General features: G+C 37.6%; 2 protein-coding genes across 4 annotated transcripts in view; one reads left to right on the top strand and one right to left on the bottom strand.

The window, feature by feature from the left end:
- Positions 1-1034: 1034 nt before the first annotated feature.
- myl13 (myosin, light chain 13) lies at positions 1035-4936 on the top strand. Its single transcript, XM_043254572.1, has 7 exons — positions 1035-1212; positions 2945-2972; positions 3520-3669; positions 3798-3971; positions 4179-4256; positions 4555-4587; positions 4704-4936. Exons 1-6 carry the CDS (start codon positions 1111-1113, stop codon positions 4581-4583), a joined length of 561 nt encoding a protein of 186 aa, XP_043110507.1. The 5' UTR covers positions 1035-1110; the 3' UTR covers positions 4584-4587; positions 4704-4936.
- Positions 4937-14337: 9401 nt separating this feature from the next.
- LOC122355245 (corticotropin-releasing factor receptor 2) overlaps positions 14338-19481 on the bottom strand; it is a 33463-nt gene continuing 28319 nt past the window's right edge. For all 3 annotated transcript variants that reach the window (XM_043253319.1, XM_043253327.1, XM_043253336.1), the window contains exon 10: positions 14338-18488. In XM_043253319.1, coding sequence (XP_043109254.1) covers positions 18348-18488 — 141 coding nt within the window. In that variant the 3' untranslated portion in view covers positions 14338-18347. The remainder of the gene's footprint in view (positions 18489-19481) is intronic.

Below are 19481 nucleotides of genomic sequence, written 5' to 3'. Positions count from 1 at the left end.
GCTTAATTTAAAACAAAAGTACTCGTGTTTTTTAAGGGAAGCTCTTTAATCAAAATTAACTGAATTTTGCAAATTCTGTTGTAATTATAATCAGAAAAGAAAAATGTCTCACATATTATGTTCTTTTTTTATTTGGACGTCTGAAGGCCTTTTTAAACCAAACGCTTTCTTTAGCTGATCTAGATGCAGCTCTTATAGAAGTTATGGGTTACTGCTGAAAACGTTGCTTTGTGCGAAACATAGTTAATACCGATTTTTGGCAAGACCCATGATATTATTTATTTATTTAGACACACTTTAACTTGATTTTAATTAGTGTTCTGCTCCATTTACTATAGAAATTAGTTTTTTATTATTACTTTGTGATTGGCAGAAAATCCCTCAGAGCTTCTGCGTCTTGTGGATGAATACCGATGAGTAATAATCTGCCGCTTATAGCACCATATCGTTTATCTACAGGCAGCTATGAAATGCGTGTCTTTTTGTCTCAACGTTAATGTTGTAAACAAAAATGTGTATAACCTGATTACGTATGGTTGATGTAAAGAAGTTTTTAATCTCATATAGTAAAGGATGCGTGTAAATATCTTTGCATTCTGTAACATTAGGAGCCTCGTAAATATTCAGCGATTGTGCTTTTAAATAGAAATATGCATGATTGAATTGATTAATTTGGAATAACACCCCAGTGTCCCAGTTTATCCCTGAACAGCTTGAAAATGGATTTGGAGAAGATGCATTTATTACAAAGAATAAAAGCCCGACTCTGAATGACCTCGTGTTTCCTCTTTCATTGTAGCTGTAAAGATGACCAAAATCCACAATCCCAGGTTTCTAGCTAAATTCTAGCTAAAATCTTTCACCCTACGGCCAGTGCAGATGGACGAGAGCGTCTGCTGTGAAAGAACAATGTGTCTCAAATAGAAGCCATTGACCATGTCCTTTTACGGCGTTCCTCTTTGTATTTGGCACCTTCCTGGGACAAAAGGGGGCGGGACATACCTGTCAGCCCGAGGATAAAGTGCCCTCCGGCAGCATGGAGTCCTGTACCCAGAGTGTGTCTGACCCTGTGCTGTCTCCGTCCCTCTGTGTTGCATCGTAACCATCAACATGGCCCCCAAGAAGAAGGAAGAGCCCAAACCAGCAGCTGCGCCCAAGCCCCCAGAGCCTGAGCCCCCCAAGGAGCCAGAGTTTAACCCAGCTGAAGTCCAGGTACCAACATCTAAGTTGTTGAGATCCACTGCAAGAGATGGACTTAGTCAGGGAAGACTGCAAACTTAATGTGGAGCATTCAGATGCCAACCAATAGAAATATAGAGACTCTTCAGGTCAATTTCTATCAAATTGAATATGGTGTCTAGTCTGACGTTTAGTTTACACTGAGTATTCCATTTCGTTATTGATTATGATGACGACCAAGAAAAAATGAAAATGTAGTGCTATAATTCTTATAAAGACTTCAAGGCTCTTTCTTGCACTTGATTGGCATCTGTTTGTTTTATTAATTCTAGGTTGCTTTATAGGCATTGATTTTTTTAGGAAACAAACATCACTACAAAAACTCTGTTTAGGAACCTCTGTTTTAAAGAATCATCTACTGTTCTGATGACAAATGTCATCTTGCAGACAACTGTTACGCTCTTGTGGCTTTCATTGATGTCCATGAGCTATTTTAAGCAAGATCAGGGACATCGTTTAATGCATCCAAAAGAACAACCTGCAGAATCATTGGCTAAGCATCTACAGATGCTATCTTCCACCGTTACTGCTTGGCAGCGAGCATCGCACATATTTGTTTAATCTGCAGAGCTCAGAATTGATTTGAAAAGCCATTTGCTTGAACTAAACAATTGTCAGTGTTTGTTTGGCAGTTGTCTGAGAATTCAGCATTCTGTCTTTCCCAAATCCAAATGTTTTAGCAACTTGCATAAATTCCGCGTATTTAAACACAAAACTTATAAATACAACATAATACCCTGTGGTGTATCGCTTTCCCAAGCTTTTTGGGGGTTTTTTGCAGGTCAAGAAGTATTTGGATTTCCTAATGCAATGGTGGAAAATTGACAGGGAAGATCAAGTTTCAGAGGAGATATTTCAGTGGTCAACATTGCCACTCTACACCCCATTTCCATAGTCTGAAATTTTGGGGTTAGGAGAAGCCGTAATATATGTTCCAAACCATTGAGGTTTAGGCCACACACAATGCGATTTTGATTACGCTGCTCTAGAACGGACCACCCAAACTTATGGAATTGTTCATTCTGAAGCTTTCGCAGAATCAAGATTTCTACAGATTTCGTTAAAGACATAAAGCAAGGCATTCAGCTAGAACAGATGCAATATTTCTAAGTACTTGGTAAATTATCATGCATTGTTTTTGTGATGTTTCGGTGGGCAATGTGCGTTAACGATTCAGCATCTATGGACAAAACACACGTTTACGTCTTTAAAAAATGTAGTTGCATTGTTAGCAGTTTTGTTATTTGGCATGTTCCTATTTCCTAAGGCCATAAAGAGCGTCTTGTCAGTGTCATGCATTTGCAGCCTTCAATCACTGTCTAAGTCTGCTAACCCTGACTGATAATAGTTTGCGCTATAATGACAAAAGGGGTATCGGGTTTACACCCGCAGGGCCACACGTACCCTCTGGCTCAAGGTTGCTCATAAATTCTTTTGGACAATGAGTCACAGGACAAACAGGATTGAGTTTGAGTAACCAGAGCCGGGGGAGTGTGCAGACATTTACCAGCTGTGTGTGTGTGTGTGTGTGTGTGTGTAGGTGTGTGTCAAGAGAATGGGTGATGCCCTGAAGGACAAATAGCACCTAGACATTAATAATCACATTTCCAACATGCAATCCCATTGTAGTATTGTATGTGATTCATTAAACCTCAGCGTTTGCATGATTATTTATTTTTGATTTTCTCTCTATCTCTCTTGGCAGATCGAGTTCACCGCTGAGCAGATTGAGGGTAAGTGAGACGTTTGCATGCATTTCAATATTACTTTAGCTTAAAAACGATACTCACAGAAAATAACGCCGCTATTGTTACTTACATTTTAGATTTATACTTAACACAAGAAACAAAACAGATATAAAAAACAATTGCAGGAAGGTTTATTCAAACTATTTTTTTAAACATAAATAAAAACATCCGAAATAATACATTTTATATTGCAAACTAAATACTAAAAAAATACTAATAAATACTAATAAATACAGTGTACAATTTTAAAGCAGCTTTGCAGAAAATTGATGTTTATTTACTGCAGTTATGAGTGATGTGTTTTCAGAGATGTCAAAGAGAACAGAAGAAATAAACTCATAAAGGGGGCACCACAGCAGGTTTCACATAGTTTTGATTTTGGCAAAAAAGTAAAAACCCTCAACACTGTATTTCCAGGGACAGAGATCTAACAGAGACTTCAAACTGCCAGTGATCTAAAGCATGGCCAGAACAGAGGGTTTATGTCTGTTGGAGTGTGAAAAACTCAAGCCCGACTGCCTTTTCTCTGCAGATTTTAAGGATGCGTTCCAACTGTTCGACAGGACGCCAACCAACGAGATGAAAATCACCTTCGCTCAGTGTGGTGATCTGATCCGGGCTTTGGGTCAGAACCCCACCAACGCTGAAGTTATGCACGTCTTAGGCAAACCCAAAGCTGAAGGTGAGACCAGAATCTGTCCCTCACACCTACACGGTCTATAAATCTAAAATGAAGCTCTCAAACGCCAAGAGCCGAACTGTTCATCCCGAACGTGCCACACAGATTCATCTTGCTTCTTTTGCTGGCAGAAATGAGTGTGAAGATGCTGGATTTTGACCAGTTCCTGCCCATGCATCAACACATCTGCAAGGCCAAAGACCGCGGCACCTTTGAAGACTTTGTTGAGGGCCTGAGAGTGTTTGACAAAGAGGGCAATGGAACAGTGATGGGTGCTGAACTCAGACACGTCCTCGCTACCCTGGGTATGCTTCAAACATCTCAAATAATCATTATGAACTCATTTAATATTCTACTGGATTTGCAAAATCCTTGGAAGCACCATTATAGGTATTTATTAGATATTATACTCAAATCTAGGAATGCATTAGCATCAGACTAGCAACTCCAAAGACAAGATGGCAAACTACACTTCATGTAGGGAAACTTGTGAAACCGTGTCTTCTCTGTAGGTGAGAAGATGAAGGAAGATGAGGTTGAGCAGCTGATGGCTGGGCAGGAGGATGCCAACGGCTGTATAAACTATGAAGGTGAGTTTCTACACACTTTTCCACCTCCATCACCTGCTGTTTCATTCAACATCAGCGTGTCCAGTGATACGTGCTACCTCATAAATCAACAAATCTGTCATCGGCAGATAACGTCGCAGTTCATGTCAATGCCGTAGAAGTGATAATGAGAACAAAATATTTAATGTCTACTCAGAATGAGATGGCAGTGTTGTCTCATTGAGTAAAATTTCTGATTTTGGATGTTTGCAATTAAATTTGGACTAAATATGCATTAACGCAAGAATATTGATTTATATTTTTCCTGTTTTTCCCACAGCTTTTGTAAAGCACATCATGGCTGGCTGAACAAGTACGACAAACCGCTTATTATTTATATAAAGCATTTTAATTTGCATCTTGATGCACGTGTAATGAAAGCTATCATCGGTGTCGATTGCTGATGGACTTTATTTTCCTCTTCTTCAGATGATCAAGACACTTCAAATAAGGATACAAGATAATGTCAATTTTATTTCATCGTTGTGCTTTTTTAAAAATTCTAATCCCACACAGGAGTGTCCTGCCATCGGTCCGCTGTCCTCATTGTCTCCAACGTCTACTTTTTGTGTGGCTCCTCTGTCACGCCTAAATGATTCCATCATTTACTTGTTTGTCAATTCAAAAAAAGTTGAATAAATGTCACGCTTGGTTTAAAGTGCCTCCTCTCTCCGAATCCTTGTCATTTCGCTGAAACTACATCACGGGAATGTCTGCGTTTAGAGACGTGATGTGGAGGAGATAATGACATGGGTGGCTTTGACATGTTTTCACTAAAATAAAAGTCTATAGCAGCCCGTCTAGTGAAGAGACGATAGATAGATAGATAGATAGATAGATAGATAGATAGATAGATAGATAGATAGATAGATAGATAGATAGAAAAAAAAAGAAATGATCTTTTCAGTAAGAGCACAAGGCAATATCACATTCCAGCATTTGATTTTTTTCCCACTCCTCAGTCTATGCAGTGTTTTCAATCGTCCCATGTGTCTGGCCCAGTGGTGATATTCTCATTTTCCGTAGTTCACATCTACCCTTGATTTAGCACCCTTGTATTAACTTGCATTAACAGGACGGACCCTGTCTCCCACAATCCAGCAAGTTGTGAAGTAATGGGGGTGTTCCATTATCCTGCCCCTGCGGTCTTACATCTCTTAAATTGATGTCATAAAAAAGAAGAAGAACAGGGATATATATAAGAAGTTTTTGACTTATACTAGAGAGTAAGAAACTTTATTTTGCCATTGCATCATAAATAAAGTGTATAAACCACCTTTATATATATATACTACTATTGGCTAAAATTATGGAGAAGAATATTTTCAATGAACTTGAGTAATTTGTTGATGCAAATGAGATCTGTGAAGTGTTTCAGTCAGGTTTTAAAAACATGACAGCACCGAATCAGCCGCGTTTGATATGATTAAACAGCAAACTTTAATATCTCAACTTAAAACGTCTGTGGGAATTTGTAGAAAATCCATACCTTAAGTCATACTTTAAAAATAGCCTTTTTGGGTCCTCATGGGAGAGTATGTGTCTGCCTCATCACGCATTGATTGTGGTGTCCCACACGGTTCAGTCTTAGCACTTTTTCCATTTTCTCGGTATATACTAGCATTAGGATTGATTTGGGGTAAGCATGATGCTTGATTTCTTTCTTGTATTTATCTCTTAACTTCCCGAGTCTCTTCTGAAAGCATTTATTGGCATGTGTATGAGGTGAAGGCACAGATGAGTCTTAAAGAATCGAAAATGGAGGCAATTACATTTGGTCTCTCTGAAATGAGTAATATGGCTGGATTATATGTGACCACGCTTGAAAACTTTACCTAACCTGTCGAATCTGGTGTCTATTAATTAAAAAATATTAAGCATTTTTTAGCATGTACAGACTTTGAGAAGCTCATTCATGTTCGTCTTTATTAAGGTATTCAGACAAAACTTTTGGACAGATTACAAATGGATTATAATGCATCTGCAAGCTTACTCCATCGGATACCAGTGCCTGACAGAATTAATTTTTGATTATTGATTGATTGTTTATCGTTTACTGCATTGGCTTAGAAATATATTCTTTATTTACTATGCTACATGACATGTTCAAAAGTCATTGTGCTACACAGTCATGTCAATAAAGCTCATTCATAGACAGAGACTTAGAGAGAGAGACTGTAATCTTTACTTTAGCCACTAGATAGCAGACATGCATCATCCACAAACTAGACACTCACAGAAGTGAGTGATTTATGAATGATTATTGCACACACACACAAACGCACTCACAAAAATGTGATTTTCCCACCATTAAGATAATGTTAATTATATTATAACCATTAAAGGTTAATTAAGCATAATAATACAACAATAAACGTGTCAATCAAATAGAAGATTGCTCATGTTTATGGGTCTTTATGGGTCAGAAACTGATCTGGATGTGAGCAATGGGTACCAATGTTCTCAACACCTACGATTTTCTGGTTATAATACACTGATGCTCTGGAAAAGACTAGCAATGTGCTATTACAAAGAGTGAGCGAAATAAAAATGTAGATGTGCATGCATTAGTGAGTTCTGTGCATGAGAGCTGCCTTGCATCGAACACGCAAAAGCGTGCCGTTCCTGCAATTTCACAGCTTAGTTTCCATTACGCCAGACCTGAGGCTAGTCCTCTAGGATCAAGGGCATTGGCATTTTCACTCAAAGTCAGCACATCAGCTTCAAAGCACACAGCGGTGTCCTTCATGCTTTGGTCTTTAGGTTGAGAGCAAGTCTAATATGGCGCATAAACATGCTATTTAATGAAAAAAGGAGCGCAGATAAAACAATGTGGTGATGCTTGTGAACTTCGTATTTGAGGCCTGCAGTGTTTCTGGACAAATGGGGATTAACAGCAGTTTTAAATTCTCTGCTTTAGTAGATAGAAAAGCAGGTCTGGCTTTTAGTCCTTCTTTCCAGAGGTCTCACAGGATTACAGTGAATAAATGCTCTTTTGTGTTTTTCCAGTGGAAGATGTGCATCGTATGAATGAAAAAAGTGTAGTGAAAACTGTAGAGATGGCATGTCATCCTAAATAGAAAAATACATTTTTAATGTTACTATAAATACATTACAGCAACTACTACATTACTATTAACTACTAACTGGTGAAACTATTAAAATGGTTTTAAAATGACCCATGCCTTTTTTTGATAAAATAGCATAGTTGAATTGGCAGAATTGTAGCGTTTATAAAATAAATTTAAACAATTAAGTATTTATTATTGTATAAATGATTTTAACATAGATTATCTAATCTATTCAATTAATACTGGCATCATAATGACAAATTCACTGATCTATATAAAGATGTATATAGATCAGTGGGCAAGATGAGAACTTATATAAGGTATGTCCAAGAAGTTTCCATATATGCCTCTGAACTTTTTAAAAAAAAAAGTCTCAAAAGGGACTAAATCGGCAAGACTAGGGTAGGTCTAAAAACATCGTTTAGATCATTCGGATCATTTAGAGCTCTTTGAAGCTGATGTTCAAACTCAGGGGCAACGTAGAAGTCCAATATGTTGAGAGAAATACGGAATTTTCCACGAAAACCATAATTTCTTTACGACTGAAGAAAGAAAGACACGAACATCTTGGATAACGGTACATTATCTGCACATTTTTGTTCTGAAAGTGAACTACTCCTTTAACGGATAAAAGACAATATTTTTAAAGAAACTGTTAGAAAATTATAATTAATTACCAAATAATATCATTAATAATTTATATCATTAATGAACATGTGTGCTAAATTTAACAATCCACTCTGACAAAGCTGCATTCACACCAAAAGGACTAAACAGCTGACCCAGAAGTTAAAATTCTCATCTTTTGCTCACCTTCATGTCATGATTAATGCATCTTGCCAGGTTTGAATACAAATGTGATACCCCGACATCCAAATGTGAATATGTTGAGCTGAAGAGAGATTATCCGCCTGCTCGCAGAGGAGTAAAAACTAATCATAAACGAGCAAATAATACCAAAAGACACATTAAGAGCCTCTGCGTAACGTAATCTTAATGCCATCTTGTTCTTAGACTGGCATTTGGGATTAGGCCTGCACGGGTCTAAGCCTGTCATATTAACAAAAGTGTACCCAGATGTCACAGATGTCATTGAGCTTTTGCCCTGCACTGTAGCCTGGGTCTCGTCTCTCGAGTTAATCCGCTAGTTTTTATTCCATGTCATTTGGGTTATGTTTGGGTCACTCGGGATGAGTCATTCTCCAGGCAAAGCCACGGCCTTCTGCTACTAAAATAGCTTTGAGCTTCATCTTATACTGCTTACACACTGTCAGTCTATAGCCATGGACGAAATGGATGCTATTGCATCAAATAACAAAATATCAGACCAAGTGGTCCCTGAGTCTCTTCTCAGATCTTTTTTTGCAATGCCAACCAAATACAGTATGGTATAAAGTCAGTTCCCCTCAAGTTTATCATGCTAAATGTTTTCAGCACGAAAGCGTGCAAATATCCAGTAAGCTTCTCAAGTGTCTTCACAATCCAAACGCACCCATATGTGATACGTCTTACATGCATTTTAAAGCTTTCGACTTGCATTTTATTGTTGCAGAACGTAGCTGAATTTAACATGTACAGACTGTAAGCATGCCTGGAGTCGCCACAAGCCGCTAGATGTGTCAAATGTCCTGTTAACGGTGAGGAAAAAGGGTGAATGAAGGATGAAATCATGCTCCATTTCCTTTCTGGGCAAGAAAAACCTCATACGGAGAAATCAGCTAGGAATTACATAACACTCGTCCTCCCAATATACATCAGTGTCTGGCTTCTGGATGTGATGTTCTTATTATTGTTCTCTATATTAAACTGAGTCAGGTTAACTCGATTTAAATTAAAATGAAATTGTGTCTGTTTGGTGAGCTCAACTGTTCAAAACATAAGCAACGCAGGTCTTGTATTTCAAAAACATTTTTCTCACATGTGATATGTGACATGATACTATTATTGTCTGGTTAGAGGCATTAAATATGGCTCTCCTCAATCCTGTGAAGGACATCAGTCAATGTTAACACTTAACATTCAAAGTTTTAATGTATTAAATGGCATACTTAATGTGGCGTACTGAAAGGTAGATAACAAACCAGCCACAATCTAATCAGGGGTGCGTTTCCCAAAAGCAACAATGGTCGCAATTTATGTCGTTACCAATAGAGTTCAATAGAAATAACAAGAACGACCACAGTTATTTAATGAGGATTTTATCCCACCAAACGCCTCGAACCCCTAAAACGCAATCGATTTAACCCTTTGACGTGCCGTGCTTTAACTGGCACTAAGCCAGGGAAAGACAAGAAAAAAAGACGTGGAATGATGTGGAAATAATCAAATTATTATATCTACTGATCATTTCATCATTTTATATTTTTATATTTTCATATACAGGTGCATCTCAATAAATGTGAATAATGTCATGAATGTTCAATGTTCATTTATTTCAGTAATTCAACTCAAATTGTGAAACTCGTGTATTAAATAAGTCCAATGCACACAGTCTTAGGTTCTTTTAAGGGTGATGATTGTGGCTCACATTTAACCAAAGGCCACCAATTTATGATCTCAACCAATTAGAATACTTCATAAAATATTTTAGTGAATCGTTGGCCTTCTGGAAAGTACAGTGGCAAGAAAAAGTATGTGAACCTTTTGGAATTCCATTGTTTTCTGAATAAATTTGTCATACAATTTTATCTGATCTTCATCTAATTCATTGGTATTGACAAACACAATGTGTCTAAAAATAATAACACAAAAAAATTCAGATCTTTCTTGTTTTTATTGAACACAATCATTCTACATTCAAAATGGCAGTGAAAAAAAGTAAGTTGAAACCTTGAGTTAATGACCTCAAAACAGCTAATTGGAGCTAATTGGTTTTAGCACACCTGGAGTCTTGTTAAGATAATAAGTTTGGAGGTGTGGACTACAGCTACTTTGACTGATAAAAACCCCTCAAACCTTTGGAGTTTGCTCTGCACAAGAAGAACATGATTATGTGAGCCATGCCTCGCCAAAAAGAGCTTTCAGAGGACCTACGATCAAGAATTGTTGATTTACATGAAGCTGGCAAGGGTTACAAAGTTATTTCAAAGACTTTAGAAATTCACCAGTCTACAGTTAGGCAAACAATCTACAAATGGAGACAATTTGGGACTGTTGCTACTCTACCTAGAAGTGGGCGCCCCGTCAAAATGACACCAAGAGATTTGACAGCCAAAGATTTGCAGGCATCATTGGAACTTGCTAACATGACGTTCATGAGTCTACAATACGTAAAACACTGAACAAGCAGGGTATCCACGGCAGGACACCGCGAAGGAAGCCGCTGCTTACTAAAAAGAACATTGCTGCACGCCTTAAGTTTGCAAAAGAGCACATTGACACTCCACAGCGGTATTGGCAAAATGTTTTGTGGACTGATGAAACTAAGATTGAACTATTTGGAAAAAACACACAGCACTACATCTGGCGTAGAAAGGGCATGGCATATCGTCATGAAAACATCATCCCAACTGTAAAGTATGGTGGAGGAAGCATCATGATTTGGGCCTGCTTTGCTGCATCAGGGCCTGGCCAGCTTGCAATCATTGAGGGGAAGATGAATTCCCAAGTATATCAGACAATTCTTCAGGATAATGTGAGAATGTCTGTACATCAGCTGAAACTGTGATGCAACAGGACAACGACCCAAAACACCGGAGCAAGCCCACAACAGAATGGCTTCAGAAAAACAAAATCCGCCTTTTGGAGTGGCCAAGTCAGAGCCCAGACCTCAACCCAATAGAGATGCTATGGATTGACTTGAAGAGGGCCATACACATGAGACGTCCAAAGAATATGACAGAGCTAAAGCAGTTCTGCCAGGAAGAATGGCCTAAAATTCCTCCTCAGCGATGTGCAGGTCTGATCCACAGCTACAGGAAGCGCCTGGTTGAGGTTATTGCTGCCGGGGGGGGTCAATCAGTTATTAATTCTAAGGTTTCACTTACTTTTTCCACTGCCATTTTGAATGTTGAATGATTGTGTTCAATAAAGACAAGAAAGATCAAAATTTTTTTGTGTTATTATTTTTAGACACATTATGTTTGTCAATACCAATGAATTAGATGAAGATCAGATAAAATTTTATGACAAATCTATTCAGAAAACCATGAAATTCCAAAAGGTTCACATACTTTTTCTTGCCACTGTATGTTCATTTACTGTACATGTACTCAATACTTGGTAGGGGCTCATTTTGCTTTATTCACTGCCTCAATTCAGCGTGGCATGGAGGTGATCAGTTTGTGGCACTGCTGAGGTGGAATGAAAGCCCAGGTTTCTTTGACAGTGGCCTTCAGCTCATCTGCATTTTTTGATCTCTTGTTTCTCATAGATTCTCTATGGAGTTAAGATCTAGTGAGTTTGTTAGCCAATGAAGCACACCGACACCATGGCCATTTAACCAAAAAATCAGCTTCCTCAAATAGCTGGTCAGCAGAAGGAAGCATGAAGTGCTCCAAAACTTCTTGGTAAATGGTTGCAGGGACGTTGGTTTTTAAAAAACACATTGAACTAGCAGATGACATTGTATCCCAAATCAACACAGACTGTGGAAATTTAACACTGGAATTCAAGAAACTTGAGCTTTGAGCCTCTCCACCCTTCCTCTAGACTCTTGCAAAATGAAATACAAAACTTGCTTTTATCTGAAAAGAGGACTTTGGACAACAGTTCAGTTCTTCTTCTCCTTAGCCCAGGTAAGACGTCTCTGATGTTGTCTGTGGTTCAGTAGTGGCTTGACAAGAGGAATAAGACAACTGTAGATAAACTCCTTGACACGTCTGTGCGTGGTGGCTCTTGACCCAGCCTCAGTCCATTCCTTGTGAAGTTCACTCAAATTCTTGAATCGATTTTGCTTGACAATCCTCACAAGGCTGCGGTTCTCTCGGTTGGTGGTGCATCTTTTTCTTTCACACTTTTTCCTTCCACTCAACTTTCCGTTAACAAGCACTCTGCGAACAGCCAGCTTTTTTGCCAATAAATGTTTGAGGCTTCTCCTCCCTGTGAAGGGTGTCAATGATTGTCATCTAGACAACTGTAAGATCAGCAGTCTTCCCCATGATTGTGTACCCTAGTGAATCAAACTGAGAGACCGTTTTGAAGGCTCAGGAAACCTTTGCAGGTGTTTTGAGTTGATAAGCTGATTGTCATGTTACCATATTCCAATCTGTTGAGATATCCGACAAATCAATATTGCATACTTTTTCTCATGCTGAACAACACTATTTAATGTTTCTGCAAGGGATACACTATACAGCTAAACCTTCCCTTTCTGTAAGGGAACGTTTAGGGTTGGGGAAGGCGTAGACATCAATAAAACAAGATTTAATAGGTAGAAAAAAACATTTATTGTTGGTTTCCAGTAGCTGCATACCTTATAGCCAAAACTGCAAATACAAGACATAATTACTATTTTTGCATTACTGTAAGGGTAGATTTAGGCTTGATAAATTGTACTACCAAAATCTGACAGGGTAGCACAAATCGACAGAACACCGGCTCTGAATCAGAGCAATAACACAGATTATAATGTCTATGTACACTGTTTACATCCTAACCCTTTATTTAAGGCATTTTGGCTTTTTTGATTGAATTACAGAAAATAGATTATATACAAGTATCATGGCAGAAAATCAGACAAATAAACAAATATAAAACATGATATTAAAACATTCTACAAAATTAAGTTAAAATTAAATTAAATACAAAAATGTATTCTTTGGCAAATATACAGTATTATTCACGAAGGAAAAAAGGTTCACCTTTACACATTTTTATTCAAATTTATGAAAATCACATATCAATGTGCAGTTTATTAAAAAACACCATCGCTTAAATTATATTAATGACGTATACTTGTCTAAATCAATTTTTTTAATTAATCAGTTAATTTGAAAAAAAGTCTGTTTACATGTATGAAGGATATATTACACAAACACACACACAAAAGGCCTTACATACAATGGTCATGTGACTATTCCAATACAATATGATTTAATATGCGTGTCTATGGAAGTATTATTCTTTACTGTATTCTTTTAAAAGAGACAAAGAATATGAATTTGTAATTGGACAGCAATACATTCAGTCAGGTCTTGCAACTAGTGAATGTGTTTTCAATATCGTTAGGATATATTAAAATATATATATATATATATATATATATATATATATATATATATATATATATATATATATATATATATATATATTATTATTTTTTTTTTTAAAGTTATTAATTTTAATGATGCTAAAACCGGTGTTTGTTCATTCATGAAAAATGTATTAAATTATTTATACCGATTTTGATCTTTGAGAGCCAAAAATGTACTTTATCCATCATTCCCAATGATATAAATGAGTGATATTCCAGAAACTGTATAATCTTTAGTTGACGTGTACAAAGCTTGGTAAAGATCTCGTGAATGGCCTAAAAGGAGTTTCTTTAAAAGTGACAAGTGTTTTTCTAGTAAATATGTCCATTTTCATAATGGTCAGCATTCTGATTTGTCATTCCTATCTGCTAAAACTTGATTGGCTGCTGGCGGCCATGTTTGTTGAGTTGTCAAAGTGATTTTTAACAAATTACTTGTAGTCTTGGTTACTTGAGGGTTACACAACCACAAAGAAATTCAATTTTACACTTTACATTTAATTTTGCGGTGTTACAAGTGTGTTCAGTCGATGTCATTATCGTATCAAGTATTGTTAAGTTTGGACTTTGCTTTTGAATGCCTGTAAAAGTAAGTGATGCCCGACCATTTAATTTCCTTATATCTTCGGGTATCTTTGATGTATTCAAATTCTTTGCTAACGTTTTGTCACGAGGCTTTACAGGTGATAGGTACCAAGTTTCATGCAAATAAGCCAGTCTAGAAGCAGTAAAACCTTATATACTGTGTCTTATATAATCATATATATTATATTATAATGCAAAATATCAAACTCCAGAAATATTGAGAAAGTTGAATGAAATTCATCAGTGTGGGAAGCATTACAAAGCAATTTCAAAAGCTTTAAGACTAATAAGAACCACAGCCCTTATCTCCCAATGGGGGAAAAAATATTCAAGAGTGCAGCAAACCTACTAACTAAAGTTCCCCTTCAAGAATTACAGCTGCATTGAAATGCTTTGGGAATGCCTCTGCATGATCGCGGGCTGAAGTATGTGTGAAATAAGTCCAAAGAGAAGCAAGATGTCAACAGCGAGGTGATGTGAGCAACCACGAAGCATAAAGGTGCCCTCGTTAAAGCACGTTAGTGGAGGGATCCAAGACAGGCTCGTCCTTACCCTCTAGGTCCATATCTCCATTTTAGGGATCCGAAGACCGCTCTACGATTTCTTCCTAGACGCTTCATCTGAGTAGGCTGATGTGATGAACATCGACACTGAAAAGGCTATTGACTTGTCGTAGTCCAACGCAAATTAGGAGCTTGTGGAGGTCGTGACTCATGCTGTAGCCAAGTTGAACACTGACTAGCCAGCCATGAAACAAGATATTCTTCCTAAAAGTAAATAAAACAAAGGCTTCCTAGATATTAGATTGCAAGTCCTCTTGCCTCCCATCACCTAAGGGTGTCAAAGTACACTCACCCTGGAGTATGGCAGCCTCCATGGCCTTCTCATTGGGAATGGTCTAACATGGTATCCGCACACATTTATCTACTTGTACAACCTGGTATCTACTCCAGGGTCCCAAGCGAATGCCCCTGGGTTACGTATATAACCAGGATTCCCCAAGGGAACAAGACGCTACATGTCCTGGGTGTGCCTTTATGTTTCTTAGTTCCTCATGTCACCTCACTTGTGACGTCTCACTTCACTGTTGTACTGATTGTACACGTGCTTCCGAACACAGTCACACAGTGGCGTTCCCAGTGCGTTTTACTTCTGGTGGCTCACCTGCAGAGAGTCATGCTTGGGGCCACAGGACAATGTTGGGTGGTCCAGCTCGGCAGTTTTGATTTGGTAGTGAAGTCTGATTCTGGACAAGTAAAATGTCCTGCTTGAACTCGTCCAGATAATGGCAGTGAACAGCAACCACATTCAAGCTTTAAAAAAGGTGCCAAAATATCACAGAATGTTCCCGTATGACCACACACTGTAGATGCAAAGTAAAAAAAACCCCAAATCAATAGGTTTCGTAACAGATTTGTAATAATCTTGACTTCAGCTACTTCCCTCTGGTGCACGACTGCATATTCATGAGACTGAATTCAAAGCAGCAGTTTTTTCTAGTGCACCCAATGATCTATCCCATAGGAACGATCCCTTTAACATAATTAAACACTTTAGGATCACTGATGGAGTATCATGTAACATAATGACTTCAATACACAAACATCAGCTTCAGATAGTTTGTCTAGCTTTTCCATGAAGCACTGGTTGAAAGAATGCTATTCAGAGTGAGATACAGCTGCTTTGGTTGTAGATGAAGAAAGCTGTATCGGGGCTCCATTTGAGTCGTCTGGCTGAGCAGAGCTGTTCCATTAGCTGTGTGTGAGGCAGTTTGATGACCAGTTGATATGCTGCACTGGACAAAGTTTAGACTGGTAGCAGAGGAGAACATATGTGCTGCTGATGTAGAGATTAGGGGCCTCATTTATAACTGTTGCATATGCTCAAAACCAGATTTAAAAGAGCACTTTTTTGCACTTCCCACGCAAAAAGTGAGATTTATAAAAACAAACTTGACAGGAAAATTCATGCACCTGCACGCAAACTCTGACCCATGCATACAAAGTCTTTTTCCTGGAGTGATATGAATGAATGATGTAAAAACAAGGATTTTAAGCTCTGTTTTAAAGCTGATATACAGTACATGTTTGTTCATGTGAAGGCATGTCTAAAACACTATGAAAAGTACAGCTGGGGATTTGAACTGAAATATTATTTGGCCAGTGAAAGAATGAGATCAATTCTATTTACTTGGAAACTATTTAAACAGGTATTGTTATTATCTGCTTATATTTATTGTAATACATAACAAGGATATTGGATGATTTTTAGCAATGAAAATGAATGTATGGTACAATAGGAATAGAGTCCATGTATCATATTTCCTTAATGTCTTGTACCTTTGACAATGTTAAATATAGGGTCACGTGTACATGAATATGCATGGTAGTATATGCAAATGAGGTTATGCATAGTAAAACAAGGCGTTGTAAGCTCCATATATGGTAATTTGTGGGAGGAGTCAGGTGGAGATTCACATACGTACAGTCTTCCCCTAACTGGGATTTATAAAGAGATTTTCGTTCTTTTTCGGTTTTATGAATCTGAAAAACTGAGTGCGTATGTAAAATCTAGCTTTTGAGGGTAGGTACACTTTTAGGATGAAATCTATGAAGAGTTTTATAAATGAGGACCCTGGAGAGTGATGCCAAGTGTGATTCAGATGGTGTGGACTGAACTGTAGACCCAGATGCTTTTATTACAGAACACTGGGGCTTTTTTTGCAAATTGATTTGTCCAGTCATTGTTGTGAGTGCTCGTCTAAAATTACTGTTGAGTTCCTGGAGTCAGCTCTAGGTGTCATAGTCCGCTATCAGTTATATTTAACTCTTTCCCCGCCATTGTCATTTAGGTCTGGGACACACTTGATGATTTTCAAATCTTAACCAATTTTAAAAAAATGGTGGAGACCACAGACTTATGGACGGTTTCAATCAAAGTTTAACATTATAATCCTCCAAAAGCACAAACTACATGATTCGACCAGACATCGAGACCACATGCCGGCTGACTTTGAGACAAGATCTCACAGAGACTCAAGAGATTAAACATGACGCGCTAAGAAAAATAACAGGAGGAAGAGTTTAAATATGGGTGATCTTCTTTCTTAATACTTTTGTGGCATGATTGTGGTAGCCAAGTTTCAAAAAGCATGTAATAATGAATGATGGTGAATCTTGGACGCTTCCATTGGTCAGCGTGGGTATCAGATGTTTGATATCTATAATTCGAGACACTCTGATTCAATTGGGAGCAGTTAAAACTTTATAATGCCCCTACATATTTAAGAATTTGGGGCAAGAAGTGGTTTTCAGCAAACCTAGATTTCGGTCATGCAAATTGGGATCAAAATCAAGCTTAAAATCGGAATTAAAATCTTCCAAGTGTGTGGCCAGCCTTAGGAGACAACACTTCCATGCCATTGAATTTCCATGCTGTAAAATAACACAATCTTTAAACTTTGAACAGCATATAAATCAAACTGCTGTGCGTTACTAAAAGAAATGTTGAGTAAGGCAATCATTTATGGCTGTGAAGCTTTGGGGGTGCCGATGAAAGTGAAGTACTCCATCTGTGTTTGATCTTCGATCTGAATCCAATCCAGACGTAGTTTTTGAGAAAAATGTGATTTGCTCAGCTTTTTGTATAAAATGTTATTTTAAAAAGAAATAAAAACACATTCCAGTGGTGAGAAAATGCATTAATCTAAAATAAAATGCTTTTTGTTTGTTTAAAATCAGATACTCTGTTCTTTTGTCGTTTGTTTTGTTTAGTTTTTTGACATATTGCTTCAGATATTCATACAACAAAATATTCTGAGACCATGAAAGTTATGTGAAAATATCAAAATATTGGAGGCAGTTGGCAACTTAAAAAAAAAAAACAAAAAAAAAACAAACTTGGCGGTGAAAGAGTTCAAATATATAGCTCGATGGATGGACGGACGGATAGATAGATAGATAGATAATATAAAACAGATGCTAGGGTGGTTGATTGCAGTCTCCTGAATGAAAATAAACGTTTCATCAGTTCTGTTAAACTCCTTCAATTCAGGGCCCATTGATAAAATGACACAGTCACACAGACATATTAATTCAGTTCGCTGCTTGTCAGAGGAGACGCCCACAACCATCAAAGGCCAAAAACAATCACTTGGTCTCTCATGCCACTTGCAGTCCAACTGTGTGGCTGAATTATAAAAGAGGAGAAGCTATTGTGTAAAGGTCAGACGGCTGTGGTCTGCTTGATGCTGTGAAAGCTGATGCGGGTGGGTGAGGTGGGGATGGACATGGCTCTCGCCACTCTGACCCGCAGCGCATGATTGTCCTGCCAGCGATGCCAGCGCTTTCTGGCTGCGGAACGTACCTATAAAGAAAAAAAAATCCTTTAATTTCAGCATTTGAGCTTTTCTGCACTGTTAATTGACGACAAACTGCAGAAAAACACACGCTACACTCTTAAAACTGCTACACTTTTCATGATTAATGCTATAAATAATAAGCATTAATAAAATGCATTGAATTAAAATGCATAGCTCGCTGCTATATGGCGGCTTGAACATTCTCAAACGCGTTTAAAAAAATAATCATAAGCTAATCTTATGACCGCATCTTACGATTCATTTTAGTTTTGCTAGCTGCTGTTTAATGCAGTATTTATTTAATCTATTAAAAACAATGCTGCATTAAACACTTAAACAACAAAAACACAGACAACAAAAATAATAAAAACCTATGCACTTTCATGCAATCTCTCCGCGTTCTTGCACGTTCAGTTTTAAATGATATCTGAAACTTTGCATTAAAAGCGCTCATGTTATTTGCTTTTATATAACTTTGGTTAAAAACATCTGCTGAATGAATAAATGGTATTAAATAAATCATGTGTAAATGAATTAGTAAAGAAATAACGCAGGCTACAATATATTGATTATGGCATGACAGCTTTTTAAATTCAGAAAGAGTTAAAGAAATAAACTGGCATCAAACATGGTGTGTATATACAGGGCTTGAAAACACAATGCATTCTATATTTATCGAGGGATTACGGGAAAATGTCACGACTTCAAGCTTTACAAAGGTTAGGTGATCCAAAGCACGCGAGTAAATACACTAAGGGTTGAAAAAGAAGAAAATATGTCTTTTCCTCAGTCCTGACCTTAAGCCAGCGTGCCGTTGTATAACCCAAAGAAATGAGAGCTCTCGAGACAACCTAGAAGTATTCATAAAATTGAATACAAAGCTAAATAAAAATGAAGCAAGTAGAGAAAATGTTATTAGAAGGTTTTTCTGCTAAAGTAAAAAAAATGCAATTATTCAATTCAAGAGTTTGCTTACTTTTCACGGCCCGCGCTGACAG

This window comes from Puntigrus tetrazona, chromosome 2 (assembly GCF_018831695.1).
Source record: "Puntigrus tetrazona isolate hp1 chromosome 2, ASM1883169v1, whole genome shotgun sequence".
NCBI lineage: Eukaryota > Metazoa > Chordata > Actinopteri > Cypriniformes > Cyprinidae > Puntigrus > Puntigrus tetrazona.
The sequence above is the reverse complement of the archived record's forward strand: the minus strand, read 5'-3'. Positions and strand labels throughout refer to the sequence as shown.

Bases quoted from the DNA above. Each gene is read 5' to 3' on its own strand.
- myl13 (XM_043254572.1), top strand. From the start codon at position 1,111: ATGGCCCCCAAGAAGAAGGAAGAGCCCAAACCAGCAGCTGCGCCCAAG. The intron at 2,973-3,519 runs GTAAGTGAGACG...TTTTCTCTGCAG, and splicing joins CACCGCTGAGCAGATTGAGG to ATTTTAAGGATGCGTTCCAA. The intron at 3,670-3,797 runs GTGAGACCAGAA...TTTTGCTGGCAG, and splicing joins AGGCAAACCCAAAGCTGAAG to AAATGAGTGTGAAGATGCTG.